The sequence below is a fragment of the Rana temporaria genome, chromosome 5 (genome assembly GCF_905171775.1).
Source record: "Rana temporaria chromosome 5, aRanTem1.1, whole genome shotgun sequence".
Taxonomy (NCBI): domain Eukaryota; kingdom Metazoa; phylum Chordata; class Amphibia; order Anura; family Ranidae; genus Rana; species Rana temporaria.
Window position 1 is genome coordinate 427,703,954 of NC_053493.1, and position 12,043 is coordinate 427,715,996.

The 12,043-nt window shown below is 51.7% G+C and overlaps 1 protein-coding gene across 1 annotated transcript in view; it reads right to left on the minus strand.

The window, feature by feature from the left end:
- The window catches only part of LOC120941395 (SCO-spondin-like), a 210,291-nt gene that overhangs the window by 170,474 nt on the left and 27,774 nt on the right, over positions 1-12,043 (minus strand). Inside the window, exons 18-21 of the mRNA XM_040354735.1 lie at positions 10,141-10,321; positions 9,960-10,054; positions 3,304-3,560; positions 1,508-1,642 (exon numbers count right to left, since the gene is read on the minus strand). Coding sequence (XP_040210669.1) covers positions 1,508-1,642; positions 3,304-3,560; positions 9,960-10,054; positions 10,141-10,321 — 668 coding nt within the window. The remainder of the gene's footprint in view (positions 1-1,507; positions 1,643-3,303; positions 3,561-9,959; positions 10,055-10,140; positions 10,322-12,043) is intronic.

The window sequence follows — 12,043 nt, forward strand, 5'->3', positions numbered from 1 at the left end:
CAATCCAGACCGACACGCGTGTGACAATCCAGACCGACACACGCGTGACAATCCAGACCGACACACACGTGACAATCCAGACCGACACACGCGTGACAACCCAGACCGGCACACGCGTGACAATCCAGACCGACACACACGTGACAATCCAGACCGACACACGCGTGACAACCCAGACCGACACACGTGTGACAATCCAGACCGGCACACGTGTGACAATCCAGACCGACACGCGTGTGACAATCCAGACCGACACGCGTGTGACAATCCAGACCGACACACGCGTGACAATCCAGACCGACACACACGTGACAATCCAGACCGACACACGCGTGACAACCCAGACCGACACACGTGTGACAATCCAGACCGGCACGCGTGTGACAATCCAGACCGACACGCGTGTGACAATCCAGACCGACACGCCTGTGACAATCCAGACCGACACACGTGTGACAATCCAGACCGACACACGTGTGACAATCCAGACCGACACACGCGTGACAATCCAGACCGACACACATGTGGAGAAGGTTCCGGACACAAGGGATGCCGTGAACCCCCAGACCGGCACACGTGTGACAATCCAGACCGGCACACGTGTCACAATCCAGGCCGGCACACGCGTGACAATCCAGACCGGCACACGTGTGACAATCCAGACCGACACGCGTGTGACAATCCAGACCGACACACGTGTGACAATCCAGACCGGCACACGTGTGACAATCCAGACCGACACGCGTGTGACAATCCAGACCGACACGCGTGTGACAATCCAGACCGACACACGCGTGACAATCCAGACCGACACACACGTGACAATCCAGACCGACACACGCGTGACAACCCAGACCGACACACGTGTGACAATCCAGACCGGCACGCGTGTGACAATCCAGACCGACACGCGTGTGACAATCCAGACCGACACGCCTGTGACAATCCAGACCGACACACGTGTGACAATCCAGACCGACACACGTGTGACAATCCAGACCGACACACGCGTGACAATCCAGACCGACACACATGTGGAGAAGGTTCCGGACACAAGGGATGCCGTGAACCCCCAGACCGGCACACGTGTGACAATCCAGACCGGCACACGTGTCACAATCCAGGCCGGCACACGCGTGACAATCCAGACCGGCACACGTGTGACAATCCAGACCGACACGCGTGTGACAATCCAGACCGACACGCCTGTGACAATCCAGACCGACACACGTGTGACAATCCAGACCGACACACGCGTGACAATCCAGACCGACACACGCGTGACAATCCAGACCGACACACGTGTGACAATCCAGACCGACACACGCGTGACAATCCAGACCGACACACGCGTGACAATCCAGACCGACACACGCGTGACAATCCAGACCGACACACACGTGACAATCCAGACCGACACACGTGTGAACGGAACCCATAGATTTTATACAATGAATATAGAGGAGCTGACATATATACACAGGATGTGCGCTACGCCGGCGCTCACCTCCATCCCACAGAACGCTGAGTCCCAGTTGGGTGATGAGGATGGTGAAGAGTCCGGCTTGTTCCAGAATAATCCCGTTCCCGCTGTACATCTTGGGAAGTCTTACCCCCACTCCATTCACCGTCACTTCTTTACCTGAGGAGAGATCGCCCGCCATCGTTATACATCGTATGCGGACTGTCCCAATATGTCTGCCCGCGCATGATCTACTCCGGCGCTCACACCCAACCAGAGGGGAGAGTCAGCCACACATGTGACCATCTACAGAATCCATATTTCATGATTATCCCCTTTCTACCTATCACTTGTACCCCACATTCTACTCACCACTGGTACCCTCCTCCTCCTACCCACCACTGGTACCCTCCTCCTCCTACCCACCACTGGTACCCTCCTCCTCCTACCTATCACCTGTACCCCACATTCTACCCACCACTGGTACCCTCCTCCTCCTACCTATCACCTGTACCCCACATTCTACCCACCACTGGTACCCTCCTCCTCCTACCCACCACTGGTACCCTCCCAATCCTACCCACCACTGGTACCCTCCTCCTCCTACCCACCACTGGTACCCTCCTCCTCCTACCTATCACCTGTACCCCACATTCTACTCACCACTGGTACCCTCCTCCTCCTACCCACCACTGGTACCCTCCTCCTCCTACCCACCACTGGTACCCTCCCCCTACCTATCACCTGTACCCCGCATTCTACCCACCACTGGTACCCTCCTCCTCCTACCCACCACTGGTACCCTCCTCCTCCTACCCACCACTGGTACCCTCCTCCTCCTACCTATCACCTGTACCCCGCATTCTACCCACCACTGGTACCCTCCTCCTCCTACCCACCACTGGTACCCTCCTCCTCCTACCCACCACTGGTACCCTCCCCCTACCTATCACCTGTACCACACATTCTACCCACCACTGGTACCCTCCTCCTCCTACCCACCACTGGTACCCTCCTCCTCCTACCCACCACTGGTACCCTCCTCATCCTACCCACCACTGGTACCCTCCTAATCCTACCCACCACTGGTACCCTTCTCCTCCTACCCATCACTGGTACCCTCCTAATCCTACCCACCACTGGTACCCTCCTAATCCTACCCACCACTGGTACCCTCCTCCTCCTACCCACCACTGGTACCCTCCTAATCCTACCCACCACTGGTACCCTCCTCCTCCTACCCACCACTGGTACCCTCCTAATCCTACCCACCACTGGTACCCTCCTCCTCCTACCTATCACCTGTACCCCACATTCTACCCACCATTGGTATCCTCCTCCTCCTACCTATCACTGGTACCCTCCTAATCCTACCCACCACTGGTACCCTCCTCCGTACCCTCCTCCTCCTACCCATCACTGGTACCCTCCTCCTCCTACCCACCACTGGTACCCTCCTCCTCCTACCCACCACCGGTACCCTCCTCCTCCTACCCACCACTGGTACCCTCCTCATCCTACCCACCACTGGTACCCTCCTCCTACCTATGACCTGTGCTCCACCTACCCATCACCAGTACCCCTCCCTGCCCACCACTGGTACCCTCCTCCTACTCATCACTGGTACCCTCCTCATATCCATCACTGGTACCCTCCTCCTAACCGTCACCTGTACCCCACCTTTTACCCACCACTGGTACCCTCCTCCTACCCATCACTGGTACCCTCCTCATACCCATTACTGGTACCCTCCTCCTAACCATCACTGGTACCCCACCTTCTACCCATCACTGAAACCCCTTTCCTACTCATCTCTGGTACCCTCTCCACATCTCACCCACCTTTCAGAAGGTGAACAATGGTATTTCCAATCATCACCACTACAGACTTGGTGCAGGTGATCCCACTGCTGCCACACGGCACGTTCTCGGTGGTGACGGTGAAGAGTCCGTGGTTTTCTCTGGCCAGGACATACTGGCAGTCTCCCAGGAAGGTGAACGATCTTCCATCGAAGGTGATGTAATGAGGATCGCCAGTTGCGGTGCAAAGTCCGGCACACTGGTGGTCAGTGCACTCCCAGCGGCGCTCCTTACACACACTGCGGGAAAGAGAAGACGCCGCCATCTGTATCTGACACATCGACATTCACTAAGGTCAATACAATCCAACTAACAATGTTCCAATAATCCCGCCACAGCCACCTGAGCCAATCAGAACCATTCTCTGTCTCTTTACAGGTATGTTTCAGCTGTCTGAGATCCACCCAGAATTGAAAACGGATGTGTTTTCTCTAGTTTAAATGTCTATGGTATGTTTCAGCTGTCTGAGATCCACCCAGAATTGAAAACGGATGTGTTTTCTCTAGTTTAAATGTCTATGGTATGTTTCAGCTGTCTGAGATCCACCCAGAATTGAAAACGGATGTGTTTTCTCTAGTTTAAATGTCTATGGTATGTTTCAGCTGTCTGAGATCCACCCAGAATTGAAAACGGATGTGTTTTCTCTAGTTTAAATGTCTATGGTATGTTTCAGCTGTCTGAGATCCACCCAGAATTGAAAACGGATGTGTTTTCTCTAGTTTAAATGTCTATGGTATGTTTCAGCTGTCTGAGATCCACCCAGAATCTGAAACATTGATGTCTGTTTTGCTTATGTCTATTTGATAATACTGGCATGTTGTTTTTGCTTAACCCTCTGTAGATCTGTCCACCTTACAATGCTTTATCATCTCCCTTGACTTACCCAAAATCGCGGCCCATTAATTTTATTGCCCTCTTGCTGATCTGTTTTTGAACCAAGAATTCTGCCCTGTTGATCAGCATACATTTATTACCTCCTGATTAGATAATTGAAATGCACCCACCCCCTATCTCTGTCAGTATAAATGTAAGCATCCTTTAGGGGGAAGCATTAGCAGGGGGCTCATTGTGCCTGGGGTTCTTCTTTAAGTGGGGCTATTCTATAAGTGGAAACACTTCTGCCTATGCACTTCAGCAATTGCACAAAGCAAAACAAACTTTAAGTTTGCTGTTCATGATCCAGATATATATATATTTTTTTTTTTTTTTTTTTCGTTAAATTCACATTCTTCCCCTTCGAAAATGCACTCTCTACCACTCCTTCTGACAGTTGTGTCTTCTATCCTCAAACTTTCTTCCAGTCACCCCTCTGGTCCACCCTACACCCTCTATATATCGCCCTCACTTCTGTCCTCTCCTTATTACTGCACTCACCAACTCATGCTAATTCTAAAGTCAAACGCCCAATGCTCCAAATCACTGGGGCATGTCCCCTCATATAAATCGCATTCCCACATTACCTCCCTCACCCTCCTGCTTCTCCTATCCTCTGGTGATATCTCCCCAAACCCTGGGCCTCCTTCATCCAACTGTGCTCAACGCACCCATTACCCTACACCCTCTGGGTGCAGCCGCAATGCACACAATCTAGTTCCCATTTCTCTTCTTCCCATGACCAGACTCCCTTTCTCCTGTGCCATTTTGAACGCTCGCTCCGTCTGTAACAAACTCACGTCCCTCCACGATCTCTTTATCGCAAACTCATTTCATCTACTCGCCATCACTGAAACCTGGCTTCACGAATCCGACACTGCATCTTCTGCTGCTCTATCCCACGGTGGTCTTCTTTGGACTCACTCCCCCAGACCCAGCGGACGCAAAGGAGGGGGTGTTGGAATCCTTTTAGCCCCACATAGCACCTTTCAGGTACTTCACCCACCTCCCTCTCTGTCACTCTCCTCATTTGAGGCGCATTGCATTCGTCTCTTCTCCCCAGTTTCTCTAAGGATAGCTGTAATCTACCGCCCCCCCGGTCCAGTATCCTCCTTTCTTGATGACTTCTCTGCCTGGCTACCCTACTTTCTCTCTTCTGAAATCCCCACAATTATTCTTGGCGACTTCAACATCCCTACTAATGCTAACACTCCTGCAACTTCCAAACTTCTCAGTCTAACCTCCTCTTTTGACCTGAAGCAATGGATACATGCTCCTACTCACTCTGAAGGCAATACTCTTGACCTTGTCTTTTCCCACCTATGCACTCCATGCAACCTCTCCATCGATCCTTACCCCCTCTCTGATCACCACCTTATTAATTTCACGCTCTCCCTCTCCTCCGTCTCCTCTTCCTCCAAATACCTAACAGTCACTCGTAGAAACCTGCAGCATATCAACCCTTCTCTTCTACACTCTGTGACTGACCACCTCTATGACAAAATTGCACCCCTGTCCTGCACCGACCTAGCCACTTCTGTCTACAACACTTCACTTCTAGCATCACTGGACAGACTGGCCCCCCTCACCACACGCATAATAAGGCCCCGCCCCCTTCAACCCTGGCAAACTGATGATACTAGAAGTCTGAAAAAACACAACCGTGCTCTCGAGCGCCAGTGGCGCAAGACTAAGTCCCAGGAAGACTTCGTCCAGTATAAATCTGCCCTCCAAAAATACAATTCCAGCCTCCTCGCTGCCAAGCAGACCTACTTCATCACCCTCATTAAAAACCTATCATCCCGTCCCCGTCAACTCTTCTCTACCTTCAACTCTCTCCTTCATCCTCCACTGCCTCCACCCACTAACTCAATCAACGCCCAGGAGATTGCCAATCACTTCCAACAGAAGATTGATACTATTCGCAAGGAGATCTCTACTGTTCAGACATCCTCCACACCTCACACCTCATGCACACAGGTACAGTCACTACTTCCCTCGTTCAACCCCACCACTACAGAGGAGGTCGCTAAATTACTAACCAATGTCCATCTTACCACCTGCGCTCTGGATCCTGTTCCCTCACAAATGCTACGTTCACCCTCTTACTCTATTCTACACTCTCTTACCCACATCTTCAATCTCTCCCTCTCTTCTGGCATCTTCCCTAACTCTTTGAAACATGCACTAGTCAGCCCCATACTTAAAAAGCCCTCACTGGACCCATCCAATCTTGACAACCTACGCCCCATCTCCTTGCTCCCCTTTTTATCCAAACTCCTTGAACGTCTAGTCTACAACCGACTGAGCGTCCACCTTGCTGACAATAACCTTCTTGATCCCCTTCAGTCTGGATTTCGTCCTCAACATTCCACTGAAACTGCTCTCCTAAAACTAACAAACGATATACTAACGGCCAAAACTAAAGGACACTATTCTGTGCTCCTACTCCTGGACCTCTCTGCCGCCTTCGATACGGTTGACCACCCACTCCTCCTCAAAAAACTCCACACCTTTGGTCTCTGTGACTTTACTCTTCGCTGGTTCTCTACCTACTTATCCAACCGCACCTTCAGCGTTACTTACAACTCTACTTCCTCCTCTCCTCTACCATTCTCTGTTGGGGTCCCACAAGGTTCTGTTCTTGGACCCCTCCTATTTTCAATCTACACCTCCTCCCTGGGTCAGCTGATAGCCTCCCATGGCTTCCAATACCACCTCTACGCTGATGACACTCAAATCTATTTCTCTACCCCTCAACTCACTCCTTCATTTTCCTCACGTATCACTAATTTACTATCAGATATATCACTTTGGATGTCACGTCATTTCCTTAAACTCAACCTATCCAAAACCGAACTTATCATTTTCCCTCCCCCACGTGCCTCTTCCCCTGATCTCTCTGTCAATATTGATGGCACAACTATCAGCCCATCCCCACATGCCAAGGTCCTAGGTGTAGTCCTGGACTCTGAACTCTCCTTTAAGCCTCACGTTCAATCACTGTCCAAATCTTGCCGCCTCAACCTCCGCAACATCTCCAAAATACGCCCCTTTCTAACCAATGATGCCACAAAGCTCTTAATTCACTCCCTGGTCATCTCTCGCCTTGATTACTGCAATTCCCTTCTCATTGGCTTACCGCTGCATACTCTAACCCCCCTTCAATCCATCATGAATGCCGCGGCCAGACTTATCCACCTTACCAACCGCTCTGTCTCTGCTACTCCTCTCTGTCAATCCCTCCACTGGCTTCCGCTCGCCCAACGAATTAAATTCAAAATACTAACTACAACCTACAAAGCCATCCACAATTCTGCCCCCTGCTACATCACTGGCCTTGTCTCCAAATACCAACCTAATCGCTCTCTTCGTTCTTCTCAAGACCTCCTGCTCTCTAGCTCTCTCATCACCTCTTCCCATGCTCGTCTACAGGACTTTTCCAGAGCCTCTCCAAGCCTATGGAACTCCTTACCCCAAACTATCCGTCTATCTCCTTCTCTTTCAGCTTTTCGAGGATCCCTGAAAACCCTCCTCTTCAGAGAAGCCTATCCTACCCACATCTAACAACTGTATTTTAACTTTGCCCACCTGATCACCCCCCACATCTACTACCCTCTGTTCCACTTCACCCTCCCTTCTAGATTGTAAGCTCTAACGAGCAGGGCCCTCTGATCATTCCTGTATTAAATTGTACTGTAACTAAATGTCTTCCCTGATGTTGTAAAGCGCTGCGTAAACTGTTGGCGCTATATAAATCCTGTATAATAATAATATAATAATAATTCCCCTACCAATCCCATTTATGTACATTGCGGCTTTTCTGAGTCACAGACCAGCATGTAGCAAGTGAAGCTCAAACTCCTGATTTTTAAACCTGTTCCAGGTCAGCGGCTCGCAAAGACCAGCCGGGAAACTGTAATCGTCAAAAGAAAGGACACCACATAAAAAATGACAACCAAGAATTCAGGACTCAAATTTTACCCAAATTTCCAGAGTTTTAATCTGAGCAAATTTTTCAAATTTTCTTTTTAATTACATTTAAGTCTATGAGGGACCATTTTTGATGGTCATTTGTGGTCCATGCGATTTTCACCCAAATGGTATGGGGAACCCCCCCCCCCCCCCACTGACCCTTCCTGAGCATCTCTAGTGTCTCGCCCTATCCTTGATATTCCCTTCCAGACTCTTTCTATGCGATTCCCCCCTCTTCCCGTACTCCTCGTTTATTTTCTAATCTCTTTCCTTCTCTAACATATCCAAGTTATTTCCTCATAGGCCTCAACCCAATAGCCAGTATTTGTAATGTCATCAGGTGGGCCCCCCGTTATCGGATCTGTGGCCCCGAGTCCCATTACAGGACTCATTTTTGTCTACCAGACCGCATTGTCTGGGCACTGGAGTAACCAAAGTGTCCCAACCCTCCAGGGCTCTTTTATGTTGATTTGAGCTTTTATGTTCAGCGCTTGCTTGTACCACAATAAAATGTTGGTAAATTCCAATAAAAATGTAATAAAACTGATAAAACCTAAAGAGACAGAAAACTGTTGTCGTTTCTCTGGTATATTTAATTGTTATCTATGTATATTAGTGTCTCTTTAAAGTTGGTATTTATCAGGTGGTATCATTGTTCTAGTAAGAGAAGAGAAGATGTCCGTTACTTTGGTGGTCACTGGCAGAGGCGGCTCTCTAATTAGGTAAATTAGGTGGCCGCCTAAGGCCTCATACTCCCAGGGGCCTCGTGGCCACCTCATTTGCCTAACGTGTGTGTGGGAAATGTCCCCCCGGTCGGTGTTCCCATCTTGCATCCGGGGCCACACTTAGTTTTCCCCGCCATGGAGCGGAGTGTCACTGACCACTTGAGCACTGCCCAAGGTCCCAGGGTCAGTGGGTGGCACCCTGTACTCCCCGGCTCCTCCCTTCCTGCCGTACACCGCAGATCTCTGCCCATGTGCAGAGCTTGCAGCGGCTGAGCATCTCCCTGATCTCCTCTGCAGGATGGACGATCTGGAGGACCTGCCACGTCTGAGGATAATGGAGGACCTGCCACGTCTGAGGATAATGGAGGACCTGCCACGTCTGAGGATAATGGAGGACCTGCCACGTCTGAGGATAATGGAGGACCTGCCACGTCTAAGGATAATGGAGGACCTGCCACGTCTGAGGATAATGGAGGACCTGCCACGTCTGAGATTTGCCTAAGGCCTCGCAAAGCCTAGAGACGCCTCTGGTCACTGGCATGAATGCACCCCTTGTGATGATGGTCAGAATGATAAGATAATTGGTGTTTTTCCTGCTGGTTTTCCCACGTGGCATTGGTCCTGGAACTTTGGATGACCTAAAACCCTCTGGAGGAAACCTAAGATGCCATGGAACCCTGGCTGAGAATGCTTGGTCCAACTCAACTCAAGAAACACCAACACGAGCGAAAAGGTGAAAAAGGTTGTCATGAAAAATGGCCCCTCCCATCAATGCCGCTCAAGTTTGGACTTTTTGTTATTTTTCTGAGTTCGGGTCAAACCGAACTTCATCGGATTCCCTCCTCACTGCTGACTATAGTGCCAGTCTTATCGGAGAGACCTCCTCGCTGCTGACTATAGTGCCCAGTCTTATCGGAGAGACCTCCTCGCTGCTGACTATTGTGCCCAGTCTTATCGGAGAGACCTCCTCACTGCTGACTATAGTGCCCAGTCTTATCGCAGAGACCTCCTCGCTGCTGACTATAGTGCCCAGTCTTATCGGAGAGACCTCCTCGCCAGGCTTACCAGGTGTTGCAGTCTTTGCTGATGGTCTGGTTGGGCTGGTAGAGTTTCCCATTGTGATGGCAAGGACAGTCCTCGGGGGGGACACATCGGTTGTCCTGTCACAGGAAGGAAATAACATCACATGATCAGACCCATGAGGCAAATCCAGAAATGATCACAAAGTATTTCTCTGAAGACTGACCAGAAGCACGGTGCCGTCCCGGCACACACACCCATCCACCGCATCAACGCAGGTCTGGTTCTGGTCCACGGTGTCACAGGTGAGGAGGCAGGATCCATATTTATAGACCAAGTCACCGGGGCAATAGGCCACCTCGGGGCAGCGGGACCCGGTGCAGTTCCAAACTCCGTTCTCACAGATACTGAAAGAGGAAATATAATTAATAAGAGAGAATGTCAACCAGACAGACAGACAGACTGCTTATACTGACAGACATCGGGGACAGAGAGACAGGGAGAGACTGGGGACAGAGAGACCGGGGCAGAGAGACCGGGGGCAGAGAGACATGGAGAGACTGGAGGCAGAGAGACAGGGAGAGACCGGGGACAGAGAGACTGGAGGCAGAGAGACAGGGAGAGACCGGGGCAGAGAGACTGGAGGCAGAGAGACAGGGAGAGACTGGGGACAGAGAGACAGGGAAAGACCGGAGGCAGAGAGACAGGGAGAGACTAGGGGCCGAGAGACAGGGAAAGACCAGGGGGCAGAGAGACTGGGGGCAGAGACCGTGGGCAGAGAGACAAGGAGAGACCGGGCCAGAGAGACAGGGAGAGACCGGGGTCAGAGAGACAGGGAGAGACCGGGCCAGAGAGACAGGGAGAGACCGGGGTCAGAGAGACAGGGAGAGACCGGAGGCAGAGAGACAGGGAGAGACCGGGGCAGAGAGACAGGGAAAGACCGGGGCAGAGAGACAGGGAAAGACCAGGGGGCAGAGAGACCAGGAGACACTGGGGGCAGAGAGACAGGGAGAGACTGGGGGCAGAAAGACTGGAGGCAGAGAGACAGGGAGAGACTGGAGGCAGAAAGACTGGAGGCAGAGAGACAGGGAGAGACTGGAGGCAGAAAGATAGGGAGAGACTGGGAGCAGATAGACCGGGGGCAGAGAGACAGGAAGAGACCGGGGCAGAGAGACAAGGAGAGACCGGGAACAGAGAGACCGGGGCAGAGAGACAGGGAGAGACTGGCGGCAGAGAGACAGGGAGAGACCAGGGGCAGAGAGACAGGGAGAGACTGGGGGCAGAGAGACAGGGAGAGACTGTGGGCAGAGAGACAAGGAGAGACCAGGGGCAGAGAGACAGGGAGAGACTGGGGCAGAGAGACAGGGAGACCGGGGGCAGAGAGACTGGGGGCAGAGACCGTGGGCAGAGAGACAAGGAGAGACCGGGGGCAGAGAGACAGGGAGAGACCAGGGTCAGAGAGACAGGGAGAGACCGGGGCAGAGAGACCGGGGGCAGAGAGACCGGGGGCAGAGACCGTGGGCAGAGAGACAAGGAGAGACCGGGCCAGAGAGACAGGGAGAGACCGGGGTCAGAGAGACAGGGAGAGACCGGGGGCAGAGAGACAAGGAGAGACCGGGGGCAGAGAGACAGGGAGAGACCGGGGGCAGAGAGACAGGGAGAGACCGGGGGCAGAGAGACAGGGAGAGACCGGGGGCAGAGAGACAGGGAGAGACCGGGGGCAGAGAGACAGGGAGAGACCGGGGGCAGAGAGACTGAGGAACAGCAGGGATTCAGAGACACCCAGGACTGACAGACCTTGAGGACTGACTGACAGTGGAAGTGCAGAAACAGACTGCTATACCACAGAGATAATGATCAATGAACCACATAGGATACATAAAGCATGAGGTGGCTTCTCAGTACACAAGATGGCTGCTTGGTTGACTTACTCATTACTTAGTTCTGATGATTGTCCTTCTGGTGAATAATTTGAAAATTATTATTTTCAGCAACTTGGAAAAAAGTCGTAATGTGGTTGAGACATTCAATGAAATCAACCTATCCTGTGTGGCTGAGAAAACAGGCCATAGAGTGATTTCATCAGACATCTCCTACCACTGTGTCTGCCGACATCTCCAAAATCTCTT